General features: G+C 40.1%; 1 protein-coding gene across 4 annotated transcripts in view; it reads right to left on the reverse strand.

Annotated features, from left to right (window-relative positions):
* pxylp1 (2-phosphoxylose phosphatase 1) overlaps window positions 1-17,053 on the reverse strand; it is a 175,639-nt gene that overhangs the window by 139,459 nt on the left and 19,127 nt on the right. Inside the window, exon 2 of one of the 4 annotated variants that reach the window (XM_072572797.1) lies at window positions 15,823-15,924. The exons of the other annotated variants lie outside the window; for them this stretch is intronic. Within the exon in view, the coding sequence (XP_072428898.1) occupies window positions 15,823-15,868 (46 nt within the window). The 5' untranslated portion in view covers window positions 15,869-15,924. The remainder of the gene's footprint in view (window positions 1-15,822; window positions 15,925-17,053) is intronic. 4 annotated transcript variants of the gene reach the window in all.

The following is a 17,053-nucleotide window of genomic DNA, read 5'->3' on the forward strand; positions in this document are numbered from 1 at the left end:
GAATCCATAGCATAAGCACTTCTGCAGCACTAGCAGCAGCAATTGCTCCCTGTCTAACAAGCTGCCCAGTAAAATCCTCCAAAACCACCCTTCTCTATATTTGGACCTCGACCCTGACCACAACACACTTTCCCCTACCATTTCCCCAATACTGCATTTGTGAACTGTCTCCTCACCCCCGCTTCCTTAGTTGTCCCACTACACCTACCAGCTCTCACAAGCTGTCTCTTTGTCAAACAGGCTTTACTTCCTGAAAGGCCACCAACTGATCAATCGTCAGACAGTGCGAGAGAAACAGTAGGTCTGGCACGTTTTCAGTTAACAGGTACTGCCAAACCTGCTGTTTTTCTCCAGCATGCTCTGTTTTTGTTTCAGATTTCAAGCATCCACAGTTCTCTTGTTTATTTTAGTCGATCAATCAAGCTGCCCATGGGCAGGAAACTGACAAAAAGAAATATAAAGGAATCCTGGAGTTAAAAAAAACGTTAGATATTTGGGAAACTCATTCTTTACCACCTCAAAAACATAACCACACACCAACAAATCTTACAGAACACATCTCTGGGTAAAATCCTGAACAGTATTGCACAATGGTTAAAACAAAAACAAAAATAGAAATTGCCAAAAAAAATCCAGGAGGTCGAAGATAAAATGAGATCAGGTAAGTCAACGATAGCCTGACATACTCTTGTAGCCATACTATTTACATAGCTAGTCTATTCACTTTCTTCTCAATGAATCGCCATGATGACAGTTGTGCAAGATTCAGCGATGACTACGTAACTGAATGTGATGGTTAGATTTTCTCCTGTTGGAGGGGTTCCATTGTCAAGCATTTGCGTGGTATGAGCATTATTTGCTATTTGTCAGCTCAAGTCTGAACACTGTCCGGAACTTACTACATTTGAACACTGCTTCATCATCTGAGAAGTTGTAAATGTCTAGAAGGTGCTAGACATGATGCAATCATCAGGGAGCAACCATAGTTCTGACCTTATGCAGCAGTGTAGGTCAAGATGATGGTTGGACTTGGGACATTACCTTAGGGAGATCCTGTATTTAAGTTTGTGACTGAGATGATTGAGCTGCAATACTGCAACCAGGTCTCTTTGCTCTAGGCATGATTCCAGCCTGTGAAGTCTTTTCGCAATCCCCATTAACTTTAGCTTTGCTATGGTTCCTTAGTGCCACAATCAATCAATTGCTGCATTGATGTCAGGGCAGTTGCTGTCACTTTCCCTCTCACATTCAGCTCTTTTATCCATGTTTGATCCAAGGCTGTAATGAGGTCAAAAGCTGAATAGGCCTGGCAGAACCTAGACAGTGTCATTGCTCAGGTACTCATTAAGCAAGTCTGCTTGAAAGCACTGGCAATGACCACCTCAATCACTTTGTTGATGATTGAGATTAGACTGATTGGGTGGTAATTGCCTGGGTTGAATTTGTCCTGCTTTATGTAGAAAGGACACACCTGGCAAGTGTTCTGGAAATAACCTCAGCACTTGCGTGATAGAATGGCAGTAGCTCACAACTGGAAAGTGCCACAAGCAAACAAAAGCTGAGCCATACTAGCTGGAAATACCCACATGCAGATATAATAAAGTATAATTTATAAAAAGTGCAAAAAAAAGGGCTTTTAATAAGAGCTCTCTTTAAAAAGCGGAGTCAAGTAGATCAATTCTGAGGACACCCACACAGTCTGCTGATAAAAAAAATGAAATTGCATTTATATGGGACTTTTTACGTTTCCAGAGCAAGGATTAATAGCTTTTTCTTACCTGAAGAAACTGTTTAAACAAAATTGTTCAAAATAAAAGCTATTTTGAACTGCAAATAAAAATTCAGCATTTCTAAACCAACAACACGACAAATTTCCAAACATCTTTAATTGTTTGTAGAATTTGCATAGATAATAAATTGAATACATACACTAAATTTTGTATCAATATAAAAAAATCAGAAATAAAACAGACTTAATTTGGCCTTTTTTGCTAAAGTTTTGTGAGTGCTCCTTTTTTAAACCAACTTAAATGTTTTAAAGATCAACTTTCATGATAAAAATAGCTCTAATAGCACATTCAGAATAATATATTATCTCAGTTATCTTTGAAGCAATAATGGTTGCAATTACAAAATATGTTATTAAAACCAAAGGCGATTTCTAGAACAATTGAATAGCTATAGCTGTTAAATAGGTTTACTTAGAGCAAAATGATGCTTCTTGCTCAAATAATCATTTGAAACTGTTAAGTGCAACATAATGATTTGCCTGTTATCCTCACAATAAATCACGGTTCTTACTTTTTTGCTTTGTTATTCCATAGGCTATTTTCATGGTAATGTGATCCAACTTGGAGAACATGAAGTTTCAAATGAAATGTTAAAAGGCCTAAGATCCTGTCCTAGGCTATCACAAACCACTTGACAGCCAATTCATTGTTGCAAATGGTAATGAATCATAACGCATAGAAGAAGGTAATATCTGCGCCAACTCTTTAGTTGAAGAGTCATAGAGATGTACAGCACAGAAACAGAACCTTCGGTCCAATTTATCCACACCAACCAGATATCCCAACCCAATCTAGTCCCACCTGCCAGCACCGGGCCCATATCCCTCCAAACCCTTCCTATTCATATACCCATCCAGATGCCTTTTAAATGTTGCAATTGTACTAGCCTCCACCACTTTCTCTGGCAGCCCTTCCACACATCCACCACGTTCTGCATGAAAAAGTTGCTCCTTATATCTCTTTTATATCTTTTCCCTCTCACCCTAAACCTATGCCGTCTAGTTCTGGATTTCCCCACCCCAGGGAAAGGACCTTGTCTATTTACCCTATCCAAACCCCACATGATTTTATAAACCTCTGAGGGGTCACCCCTCAGTCTCCCACACTCCAGGGAAAGCAGCCCTAGCCTATTAAACCTCTCCCTTTAGCTCAAAGCCTTCAATCCTGGCAATATTCCTGTAAATCTTTTCTGAACCATTACAAGTTTCACAACATCTTTCCAATAGGAAGGAGACCAGAACTGCAAGCAATATTCCAAAGGTGGCCTAACCAATGTCCTGTACAGCTGCACCATGACCTCCCAACTCCTGTACTCAATACTCTGACCAATAAAGGAAGGCATACTTGACATCATCTTCATTATCCTATCTACCTGTGACTCCACTTTCAAGGAGCTATGAACCTGCACTTCAGGGTCTCTTTGTTCAGCAACACTCCCTCAGACCTTACTATAGTGGATAAGTCCTTCGAAGATTTGCTTTCCCAAAATGCAGCACCTCGCATTGATTTAAATTAAACTCCATCTGCCACTTCTCAGCCCATTAGGCCATCTGCTCAAGATCCTGTTGTGATCCGAGGTAACCTTCTTCACGGTCCACTACACCACCAATTTTGGTGTCATCTGCAAACTTACTAACTATACCTCTTATGCTCACATCCAAATCATTTATATAAATGATGAAAAGTAGTAGATTCAGCACTGATCCTTATGGCATTCCACTGGTCATAGGCCTCCAGTCTGAAAAACACCACCACCCTCTGTTTTCTACTTTTAAGCCAGTTCTGTACCCAAATGGCGAGTTCTCCCTGTATTCCATGAGATCTAACCTTACTAAACAGTCTCCCATGGGGAATCTTGTTGAACGCCTTACTGAAGTCCATATAGATCACATCTACCACTCTGCCCTCATCAATCAATCCTCTTTGTTACTACTTCAAAAAAGTCAATCAAGTTTGAGAGACATGATTTCCCACACTGACTATCCCTAATCAGTCCTTGCCTTTCCAAATACATGTACATCCTGTCCCTCAGGATTCCCTTCTACAACTTGCCCACCATCAACATCAGACACACTGGTCTATAGATCCCTGACTTGTCCTTACCACCTTTCTTAAATAGTGGCAACATGTTAGGCAACCTCCAGTCTTCCCACACCTCATCTGTGACTATCAATGAGACAAATATCTCAGCAAGAGGCCCAGCAATCATTTCCTCAGCTTCCCACAGAGTTCGAGGATACACCTGATCAGGTCCTGGGGATTTATCCACTTCTTTGCATTTCAAGACATCCAACAGTTCCTTTTCTGTAATATGGACATTTTTCAAGAGGTCATCATCTATTTCCCCACATTTTACATCTTCCATGTCCTTTTTCACAGTAAAGACGGATACAAAATACTCATTTAGTATCTGCCCCATCTCCTGCAGCTCCACACAAAGGACGCCTTGCCGATCTTTGAGGGGCCCTACTCTCTCCCTAGTTACATTTTTGTCCTTAATGTATTTGTAAAAGCCCTTTGGATTTTCCTTAATTCTGTTTGCCAAACCTCTCTCATGTCCCCTTTGTGCCCTCCTGATTTCCGTCTTAAGTATACTCCTACTGCCTTTATACATGAAGCATTCACTTGATCTATCCTGTCTATACCTGACATATGCTTCCTTCTTTTCCTTAACCAAACCCTCAATTTCGTTAGTCATCCAGCACTCCCTACATCTACTAGCCTTTCCTTTCACCCTGACTGGAACGCACCGTCTTTGGACTCTTGTTATCTAATTTCTGAAGGCTTCCCATTTTCCATTTGTCCCTTTGCCTGCGAACATCTGCCCACAATCAGTTTTTGAGAGTTCTTGCCTGATACTGTCAAAGTTGGCCTTCCTCCAATTTAGAACTTCAAATGTTAAATCTGGTCTCTGCTTTTTCACCACTATTTTAAAACTAATAGAATTATGGTCGCTGGCCCCAAAGTGCTCCCCCACTGACCCTTAGAAACCTGCCCTGCCTTATTCCCAAGAGTAGGTCAAGTTTTGCACTTTCTCCAGTCGGTAGATCCACATACAGAATCAGAAATTTTTCTTGTACACACTTAACAAATTCCTCTCCATCTAAACCCTTAACACTATGGAAGTCCCAATCTGTTTGGAAAGTTAAAATCTCCTACCATAACCACCTTATTATTCTTACATATAACTGAAATCTTACAAATTTGTTTCTCAATTTCCCGCTGACTCTTAGGGGTCCATACCTCAATTCCAATAAGGTGATCATCCATTTCTCATTTCTCAGTTTCACCCAAATAACTTCCCTGGATGTATTTCCGGGAATATCCTCCCTCAGCACAGCTGTAATGCTATCCCTTATCAAAAATGCCACTCCCCCTCCTCTCTTGCCTCCCTTTCTGTCCTTCCTGTAGCATCTGTATCCTGGAACATTAAGCTGCCAGTCCTGTCCATCCTTGAGCCAAGTTTCTGTAATTGCTAAGATATCCCAGTCTCATGTTCCTAACCATGCCCTGAGTTCATCTGCCTTCCCTGTTAGACCCCTTGCATTGAAATAAATGCAGTTTAATTTATTAGTCCTACCTTGTTCCTGCCTGCCCTGACTGTTTGACTCGCTTCTGTTCTCAACTGTACCAGTCTCAGATTGATCTCCTTCCTCACTATCTCCGTGGGTCCAACCCCCCCCCCCCCCCCCCCACCTTACTAGTTTAAATCCTCCCGAGCAGCTCTAGCAAATCTCCCTGCCAGTATATTGGTCCCCTTCCAATTCAGGTGCAATCTGTCATTCTTGTACAGGTCACTTCTACCCCAGAAGAGATTGCAGTGATCCACAAATGTGAACCCTTCTCCCATACACCAGCTCCTCAGCCATGTATTCATCTGCTTTATCCTCCTTTTCCTCCCCTCACTAGCTCATAGCACCGGGAGTAATCCAGATATTACTACCCTTAAGGACCACCTTTTTAAATTTCCTGCCTAACTCTCTATATTCTCCCTTCAGAATCCCATCCTTTTCCCTTCCTATGTCAGTGGTTCCAATGTGTACAATGACCTCCTGCTACGCCCTCTCCCCCTTGACAACATCCTGCACCCTTTCTGATACATCCTCGATCCTGACACCAGGAAGGCAACACACCATTCTGATTTTTCGCTGCTGGCCACAGAAATGTCAGTCTGTGCCTCTGACTAGAGAGTCTCCTAACACAATCAATTTCTTGGAACCTGACGTACCCCTCATTGCATCAGAGTCAGTCTCGATACCAGAAACTTGGTTGTTCGTGTGACATTCTCCTGAGAATCCATCACCCCCTACATTTTCCAAAACAGCATACTTGTTTGAAATTGTGATACCCAGAAGACTCCTGCACTAGCTGCCTACTTCTCTTACCTTTCCTGAAGTTAACCCATCTATGTGACTGTATCTGTGGCTTTTCTCCCTTCCTATAACTTCCATCCATCACACCCCCCCAGCTCTTGTAAGTTTCTCATTGCCTCTGTCGCTCCAACCAATCCACTCGATCTGATAGGATTCGCAACCAATGGGATTTATTGTAGATATGATTCTCAGTAACACAAACTATCCCTAAACTCCTACATCCGACAAGAGCATGTCACTCTAAGGGCCATTTTTGCTTCTTCCAATCTGCAGACCTAGAAAATAGACACTCCAAAACTAATCTCACAGCAAATATTGTCCTGATACATGTCTATCTTGTCCTGCTTCAAATATTTACTTGATTTTTCCTCAGAAGATGAGATAACCTTCTCATTCTAAGCAACAATCTTAAAATTAATGACATCATCATTAACTCCCAAATTCAAAATCAGAGCTCATATTAAATCTTTCCTAAAACTTGAGTATTCAAGTTCACAAACATCTTTTAGACCTTCCATAGCCTGGTATCACCATGGGCTATTGTTACATTCATAGCAAATTATAATTTTTCTTTATTTATATATCAGTTTGAATACAGCACACAAGACTGATGACCACCTCCGAATGCCCCTTCACTGTGAGGTTGACATTTTGGTTCTCAAATGCATTCAGTTGGTCTAGTTCCAAAGAAATCCTCTTCTCCAGTGCTATATTTCAAGTTTATTAAGCCTGTCTCAACAGCAAAACATCAAATCTCTGGCATAATTCTGAGTAAATTACAATGTTTATACTTTATGGGATAAACCTTCAAATTGCCACAGTCAAAAAAAAAAAATGGATTATCTGCTTATTATTGAAATCATTGTAATAAAAAGTAAGTGATTTGTAAAACCACACGACTCTTCAAACGGTTTAAAAAGTGTGTTATTTATTATCTCTAGAATTTAATTTTGATTTGTACCAAAACTCCTACATTTCTCTGTCTATTCTGAACTTCAGTTTCATTCTGTTGAATGCATTCCATTTTTTGATTCGACTCCCAAAGTGAAGCCATTATTAGCATATTTTAGGGTGCATTACTTTCCATATTTCTCCCTGGGTCTAAATTCTTCTAAGCAGCGTCTTGTGAAAGTCCATATCAATCATTCTCTAAAAATATACATTTATCTACTACATTCACTTTATGTATACTGTTTTTCACCTGTTTTTATTAAGTATGATCTGGTTTTAATGATTGCATGCCAGCAGAACTTCAGGAATCCAGGCATTTCCCAATATTTGTGAATTGGAAGTTTTACCACTGTTGATCTAGCTTCCTATTTGTCAGCTTTTCTAACCAGTTAATTTTGGGCCAAAACGCTCCTTGATTTACTGACATATACCCTTTCCCTTTCTAATCCAGTGCATTAGTTTTGACTCTTCATTTTTGTAAAATTTGATATTTGGCCTAACATTATGGTTGTTATTTTCTGATTGAATAATGTTCAGTATTTGCCACATTCAATTTCTCAAGATGGTACTGACTTAAAAGTATACCATTCAAGAAAGCAGGTGTGGTTGAATTTTACAAAGCATTTTCATGTCCTTTGCATGCATTCTATTCTATTTTAATAATTCCCACTATCCAATATTATTGCCCAGTTGTTCTTGTGAACTGCTTGCTGATCTCCAGCATTTTACAATTGCCACTGCTTAGGAGCCCAGTAAATTGTAAATTGTACCATTATGTATTTATTGACTCTATGTAAAACCTGTGTAAGAAAAAACCCAGGCACTTATTACTTTTTAGGAATGTGTGGAAATTCTTTATTAACATAACTACCATGCCCTCATACCTCTCTTTCTCTCTCTTTTGGACACCTTACAGCGAGAATATCAATTTCACAGTCTGGTCCAAAAGCTATCATGCCTCTCAACATTAATTTTTGGCCCTTTCGCTACAATTTTATTTTCAAATATTCCATTCATTTACACAATGAAAAATCCTGACTCTTCTGCTGAAATGATGACTTTACTTTCCTAATATTTAAGCTTTTTGATACCCACTGCCTATATAATGTTATTTTTAAATCTTGCTGCGTCATTGCTCCTTTTCTTTATCGAATAACATTTTCTCATTATTTATTTCAACTCTATTTCTATTCTCGTAGTTTTACTAAACCTTACTCCTTTTGGCATTCTCAAACTAGGATTCTACACATACCATTCCACATTAACTTAAATGTTTCACCACTGTTCTGCTATCCTTCAGCAAGTGACTTCTGTTCTGTTTTGGTTCAGGTGAAGACTACTCTTATGAAGGTAGTTCTCCCTCTTTCCAGAATTCACTACACTGTCCCAACAATATCAACTCTGTCTTTCTGCACCAGCCCGGCAGCCATTTAATCATTACATCTTTAATCTTTTCAGTGTGTGCCACAGAAAACAAGTCTGATCATTACTATATTTGAGACCATTTTTTTCCAAAGTAGTGCAAAGTAGTGATGCTCCATGTTAGAATCACTCATTACACCTGTTTCCATGTTTTCCATGACATCCTTGACTGTGGCATAAGCAACACAACATAACATTCAAAACTCACTTCAATCACTGCAAAAAAAAATCTATACTCCTGATTACAAAATCGCTGTAAGTGTTCGTCTCATTGATTACTCAATTAGCACCACTGGTCAGGACTGGGACAACGAACCCCTCCATTATAAGCAGTGTTTCATACCCAGCTGAACAGACAGATAAGACCTCAATGTTAAATTTCACCTGAATGTCGACACTTCCAGCAATGAAGAACTCATTAAATACAGGGTCAAAGTGGCAGTTGAAAGTGTGTATGTTCAGTTCAAAAAGGATCAATTCCTGACTTCCTAACACAGAAGTGGTGCATTGAATCAAACTGACATTGATATGCCTGAAGTGCATACTGTGCGAAGATCCTCGTATGAAGTTGAAAGCTTTTTCATGGATCTCTTCAAAATAAACTGAATGTTTATATGAGCCTCACACCTAGTGCTGGTGTGGCTTCACATTTTGGCAAAAAAAAAAGAAAGAGAGTTATTTAGCAAGTTTTGAGAAGGTCTGTAGCTCAGGTTGAGGTTCTGGGTGTAGGTTTGCTCACTGAGCTGGAAGGTTCATTTCCAGACGTTTCGTCACCCTACTAGGTAACATCTTCAGTGGGCCTCCGGGCGAAGCACTGTTGATAATTCCTGCCTTCTATTTATATGTTTGGGCTTCTTTGGGTTGGTGATGCCATTTCTTGTGGTGATGTCATTTCCTGTTCTTTTTCTCAGAGAGTGGTAGATGGGGTCTAACCCGATGTGTTTGTTGATGGCATTCTGATTGGAATGCCATGCTTCTAAGAATTCTCGTGCTTGTCTTTTTGGCTTGTCCTAGAATGGATGTGTTGTTCCAGTTGAAGTAGTGACCGTCCTCATCTGTATCTAAGGATACTAGTGAGAGTGGGTCATGTCTTTTTGTGGTTAGTTGATGTTTGTGTATCCTGGTGGCTAGTTTTCTGCCTGTTTGTCGTGTTTGTTACAGTTTTTGCATGGTATTCTGTAAATGACATTAGTTTTTGCTTGTTGCCTGTAGAGGGTCTTTCAAGTGCATTAGCTGCTGTTTTAGTGTGTTGGTGGGTTTGTGGGCTACCATTGAGGAGCAGGAGGTGGTCCTCTCCCCAACAATATCTTCCCACCCGTTCCTCCAAACCCAAGTCAGTTCCCCTATTCAATTAGTTCATGGCTGATCTGACTGGGTATCAACTCTATGTTCATCTCTATTCCAAATAATGTTTGACGCCCTTGTTACCTGTGGATTGATTTAACTCCATCTCACCGTTCTCTGGGGAGAACAGTTCCAAAGAGTTGGGACTCTCAAGGTAAAATTAGAGTCTATAGACTCTAATAAATCACCACAGTAAAAAAAATGTAACTCAGCATCTGACAATTGAATCTCAAAAATGGGCATTTGTTTTGCATCTCACAGCCTGTCAACTAAAGAATTCCAGGAGCAAGTGACTTTTTTCTTATTCATCTGTGAGGTACGAGTGTCACTGGCTGGCCCACTGAAGATGTTACCTAGTAGGGTGACGAAACGTCTGGAAATGAACCTTCCAGCTCAACGAGCAAACCTACACCCAGAACCTCAACCTGAGCTACAAATCTTCTCAAAACTTGCTAAATAACTCTTTTTTGCCAAAATGTGAAGCCACACCAGCACTATGTGAAAGGCTAATATTTATTGCCCATCCCTAGCTTCCCTTGAACTGAGTGGCTTGTGACAGCATTTGAAAAAGGTACAAGGACCTTGAGCGGTCACAGTCAGTAAGTGCATCTTCAAATGTCAGATCCTATGAACAGTCTCAGATACTGCCCATTTCACCACACCCCCATGTAAAAAAAGACATGATTTTATCTTTATATATTTATAAATGGGAACCAAAATGGAAAAAGAATCAAGGAAATTGTGAAAGTTTTATAAATAACTTATTGAACCTCATTGTGAGTTGTATTTAGATTTGCTTTGTGCAAGCAGTTAAGTTAAAAGTTCATTCATGGGATGTGGGCATCACTGGCTAGGCCAGCGTCTATTGCCCATCCCCTAAATGAGGATTTAGAGTCATTGCTGTGGGTCCGGAGTCACATGTAAGTCAGGCCAGGAAAAGGCAGCAATTTCCTTCCCTGAAGGACATTAGTGAGTCAGTTGGGTTTCTCCCCATCGACAATGGATTTATGATTATTAGACTCTTACTTCCAGGTTTTATACTGAAGTCTAATTCCCCAGTCTGCTGTGGCAGGATTCAAACCCAGGATGGGTATCTTTACCCAGCGATTGAAATATCCAGACAAGTTGTGTGGATCAGGAGTAATCAGAATGTCAACAACACTCTGATTGATTCATGTGTGTGTGTGTGAACAATACAGCAGCAAAAAGGTTCCAGACACTAAAAAGAAAACATCTCTTTTTCTCTCTTTATAGAGAAGGAACGGAGAATTAGAAGATAGCTAGCTATTCTCACTGACCTATTTGCCTACCCAATCTCCTGCATATAAGCCAACATTTTCCAAACTACCATCAGTTCTGAGGAAGGGTCTCTGGGCCAGAAACATTTACTCTGATCTCTCTTCACACATGCTGAGTTTTTCAAGCAACCTCTGTTTTTGTTGCCTATAAGCAACTGCACGAATCAGTGATTGAGAGGCTGAATAATTAGTTAACCAACTGCCTTGTGTGTGCAATAAAAAAAACTGAAGAGAGTTGAAATAAGATGATTGGAGATCAGAATAAGTGAAACAACACTTCACTGAATCCTAAGAGCTGGTGTTATTGAACTGTGACCCCTAACATTTTTTTCTCCAGGTATAAAATCTTTTGTTTTGTCTATGTCTGTATGCGTGTAGCTGGTTAAGAAAAAATAGAGTAAGTTATAGAATTATAAATTGATTATTTCTATTTTGTATGCCTATGGTTAGAACTGATTTATTTGTAATAAGTAGTAGTTTCGTGCTATGCACAGAGATTTGATCAGTGCTTTATATTCATCAGGCAAGAAAATTTGAGACCTCGAGTAATTTGATTAAATGCTTATGATGACTCTGGGAGTAGTGGGACTCAACTTTCTCATGTGGATCATGATACCCATACCATATTCATTCACCCAATAACATCACATCAGCCAGCAGATTGCAATACACTGAATGGCACACTTCCCATTCTCTACCAGATAATGATCTACCAGATGAAGCAAGAACTAACCAAAGGGTGAAGATACATCTGCTCCTTTCCTAACTCCATGGAGGAGGTAGCGCTGATTATTATTGCAACAACAATTGGTCAGTGACAGGTTGAAACCATTAACGATGACAATACTTTTATGACTAAATCAGTCTCAAAGCCCACTTAAGACCATAAGACATAGGAGTGGAAGTAAGGCCATTCGGCCCATCGAGTCCACTCCGCCATTCAATCATGGCTGATGCGCATTTCAGCTCCACTTACCAGCGTTCTCCCCGTAGCCCTTAATTCCTCTAGACAACAAGAATCTATCAGTCCCGGCTTCCACTGCACTCCGTGGCAATGAATTCCACAGGCCCACCACTCTCTGGCTGAAGAAATGTCTCCGCATTTCTGTTCTGAAATGACCCCCTCTAATTCTAAGGCTGTGTCCACGGGTCCTAGTCTCCTCGTCTAACGGAAACAATTTCCTAGCATCCACCTTTTCAAAGCCATGTATTATTTTGTACGTCTCTATTAAGTCTCCCCTTAATCTTCTAAACTCCAACGAATACAATCCCAGTATCCTCAGCCGTTCCTCATATGCTAGACCTGTCATTCCAGGGATCATCCGTTTGAATCTCCGCTGGACACGTTCCAGTGCCAGTATGTCCTTCCTGAGGTGTGGGGACCAAAACTGGACACAGTACTCCAAATGGGGCCTAACCAGAGCTTTATAAAGTCTTAGTAGTACATCTCTGCTTTTATATTCCAACCCTCTTGAGATAAGAGACAACATTGCATTTGCTTTCTTAATCACGGACTCAACCTGCACGTTTACCTTTAGAGAGAATCCTCGACTAGCACTCCCAGATCCCTTTGTGCTTTGGCTTTATTAATTTTCTCACCATTTAGAAAGTAGTCCATGCTTTTATTCTTTTTGCCAAAGTGCAAGACCTCGCACTTGCTCACGTTAAATTCCATCAGTCATTTCCTGGACCACTCTCCCAACCTGTCTAGATCCTTCTGTAGCCTCCCCACTTCCTCAGTAACAACCTGCCTGTCCACCTAACTTCGTATCATCGGCAAACTTCGCTAGAATGCCCCCGGTTCCCTCATCCAAATCATTAATACATAAATGCGAACAGCTGTGGCCCCAGCACCGAACCCTGCGGGACACCGCTCGTCACCGGCTGCCATTCTGAAAAAGAACCTTTTATCCCAACTCTCTGCCTTCTGTTAGACAGCCAATCCTCAATCCATCCCAGCAGCTCACCTCGAACACCATGGGCCCTCACCTTGCTCAGCAGCCTCCCGTGTGGCACCTTATCAAAGGCCTTTTGAAAGTCTAGATAGACCACATCCACTGGGTTTCCCTGGTCTAACCTACTTGTTACCTCTTCAAAAAATTCCAACAGGTTTGTCAGGCATGACCTCCCTTTACTAAATCCATGTTGACTTGTTCTAATCAGACTCTGCTCTTCCAAGAATTTAGAAACCTCATCCTTAATGATGGATTCTAGAATTTTACCAACAACTGAGGTTAAGCTGATTGGCCTATAATTTTCCATCTTTTGCCTTGATCCTTTCTTGAACAAGGGGGTTACAACAGCCATCTTCCAATCATCCGGGACCTTTCCTGACTCCAGTGACTCTTGAAAGATCTCAACCAATGCCTCTGCTATTTCCTCAGCCACCTCTCTCAGAACTCTAGGGTGTATCCCATCGGGGCCAGGAGATTTATCAATTTTAAGACTTTTTAAACTTTTCTAGCACTATCTCTTTCGTAATGGCAACCATACTCAACTCAGCCCTGTGACACCCTTTAATTTTTGGGATATTACTCATGTCTTCCACTGTGAAAACTGACGCAAAGTACTTGTTAAGTTCTCCTGTTATTTCCTTATCTCCCATCACTAGGCTTCCTGCATCAGTTTGAAGTAGCCCAATGTCTACTTTTGCCTGTCGTTGGTTTCTTATGTACTGAAATTATTGCTCATTATACACATCTCTCTGATTTACAAACTGCAATCATTTAAGTATGCACCTCTGACATTCTGCTCCTTTCCCCACATTACAGTGTCACCCTTATGCCTTTCTTTTTATAAATACTCACAGACAGTGAAGGAACAATAAGGCAGTGAAGATGAAGAAGCATCACTGAATGTCACATTCAGCCACTGGCTCCAATAATTACAGACACAATACATAATTTATACATGACAAAGAGGCAGAAAATGCATTTGGTAGGAACAGGTGGACTACAACCAGGGTAGTAAGAAAGAATAGCTTAAGTACACGCTTGCTATCAGGGGACATGATCATGCATGAACTTCTTTTGGAAGGGAGACAAACGCAGACTTCAATAGGTCAGCCTGTGATGAATATGCACAACAAAATATTCAGTGCATTGGGAAGCTTATTAGAAGAACTATGTTCAATGTCAAACCACATGGAGGAGCACCAACTCGGCATACCACTAAGCCTAGCTTGAAGCCCTTCCTTTCCTTTAAAGTTGTGGACCAATCATTATGCAACATCAAATGGTCCACTGCAGCCCAATATTGCCAGTGAACATCGGAGTACTGAAATGGAAACTTTGCCTGCTATTGTCATGACTCTAGATTAAAAGAGCTTCAATTTTGCAATCCCAATAACAGCAAACTGAGACACTTTTTCTATTAAAGGCTGTACTGGCACCACAGCTTCTAATAATTGAGCTCATGCTGAAAACCTGAAGTTGCATTGCATCTTAGTCAGCTGCAGAGGAACTCAGGCTGATTGTCTAACCCTGACATTCCATAAAGTGACGAGGATCAATAATTTGATAACTGAGCAGGTTGGTCACTAAGTACTTGGATGTCAATTTATTTAGGCTAGCATCAATATGTGCAGATCATGTAGTTCTGAAAACATCACTGAAAATAATGTACTGCTGTTGTTTAGCTTTTTACTTGGTGTCTTAACTTGATTTTCAAATTTAAATGGAAAATTAAATAAATTCTGCAAAACAACATTATAATGTTTTGGGAACAAGTGACTGGTGAATAAAACCAGAGCAATGTCTCATATCTGGGAATGGAGATATGTATCAGGAATTATTTTGTTAGATTCTTTGTTAGAGATGCACAAAGGTCTTAGATTCTGAAACAATATCCAAAGTTCCTGCACCTTGTAATTGATGACAATTTACCTACCGGTCTCTCTAGAAAGTTGGAACTGCTGACTGGCTAAGTGGTCTTGATCAACACACGTATTTATTGGAAAATCAAAGTTCAAGTGTATTGTGGTATATCAAAGAACCATAAAATATAGAAACTGAATTAGGCCATTTGGCCTGTCGAATCTGCTCTGCTATTTGATAATGGCTAATATGTTTCTCAATCCCATTCTCCTGCCTTCTCCCTGTAACCTCTGATCCCCATAATAATCAACAAGATTTGAAAGATTTGAAGATTTAAAGAATATTTTAAATGTATAATGTAAATTATGAAAAAAATACTTTGGTGTAATTTAGATCTGACTAGAAAATTATCATAAGGTTTGATTTATATAAGTCACCATGATTCCCAAGCAGTTCGCTCATTGCTTAGTGACATTTCTGGTGTTTGACCTTTTGATGATATTGCTGTCCCATTTTGATTAAAACATGTTTCAGTTTGATTGTTGTAATTGTTAAGCGTTTTGCAATAAAAACGAGTATTAATCATCTGTTGAATGTTTGTTGGCTGTTGTTAGGGTAACTGTATGTGTTTATCACGTTAGTAATATTTGGATCAGTGATCGGTTGTGTTTTAGCTCCAATTGGATAATGTAATGAGATCTCAGTCCTTGATTGGGAAACAACACATGTGACGTGGGCAGAGAGAAGAAATCCACATATTATTGCGATAAAAGTCAGGAAACCTGAAATTGCCATATCTGAAATTATGAAGCATTTATATTTTACTTGCCAGTTTTTTGGTCTCGGAATGCTTCTGTCACATTGCAGACTGACATTCTTCCTATTTCTCAGCTAACACTAATTCATCTTCTCCATTTTTTCACAAATGTGCCTGAAACAGAAATGTGAAAAGAGATTCCACTTCAGCCTTAATGATGGTTTTCTGCATTCTCTCTCAAACAAACACTGCCACAGCATCAAAGCCCTTTCTACAGTCAAGCAGCTGTGTTGTACCCGCATGATCTATGTGCCTGACCTGAGACTTCCACAACAAGCTCTTTATTCTGAGGAAATGGGTATCAGAAGGGCAGAGAAAACATTTCCTACACATCCTCAAAGCCTCCACACAAAAAAATACAATAGTCCACCAACTCATGTGAATCACCTTCCCAGGACACCCAACTTGTAAAAAGAAGCATCACAAAGATGCCAATCATCTCCAACAGGCCAAGCTCAAACAACAGAAGGAATATGCGAACAGCTCGTTTTCCTACAGACCCACTTGTTCAAACATCGCCATCTAGGGTAAAATTGCAGATATGATCAGACTGCTCAGTTACCTTAGGACCCACAAATCCCAAGTGAAAGAAAATCAGCCTCAGTCCTGACTGCCTACAAGGAAAAGGATTCTGAAGGGGAACATGACAACTACATCACCAGAGCTCGGTATATAAATACATAATAAGGTTTCAATATCTGACAACTATAATTGTGGAAGCATTTCTTTGTAAAATATTTCTTTCTCACCATCAAAAAATGCCCCACCATTATATGCTCAGTTCAAAACTTGACAAAAGAATTGAATTCCAGAAGTAATGCGATAGTGGCTGTCTTTGGTATCAAGGGAAAATTTGGTCAAAAGTATCATCAAGAAGCCTGAGTAAAATTGAAGTCAACTGAAAGCGAAGGGAAAATTCTCCATTGGTTGCAGTCATACCGAGCAGAAGGAAAGATGTTTGTGGTGGTTGGATGTCAATCATCTTAGTTCCAGGAGTTCTTCAGACGTTCCTCACAACAGTATGCTAAACCTCACCATCTTCAGTTGCTTCATTAACGATTTTCCCTTCATAAACCAAAAGCAGGGATTTTCACTGATGATTGTACCGAGTTCTGTTTTATTCATCATTTCTGAAATAAGAGGTCCATGCCAACTTACAACAAGACCTAGATAACATCCTGATTTTGGTTAAGAGTATCAAGTAACCTTTGGACTGTGTAAGTGTCAGGAAATGACCATCTCC

The sequence above is a fragment of the Chiloscyllium punctatum genome, chromosome 6 (assembly GCF_047496795.1).
Source record: "Chiloscyllium punctatum isolate Juve2018m chromosome 6, sChiPun1.3, whole genome shotgun sequence".
NCBI classification, from domain to species: domain Eukaryota; kingdom Metazoa; phylum Chordata; class Chondrichthyes; order Orectolobiformes; family Hemiscylliidae; genus Chiloscyllium; species Chiloscyllium punctatum.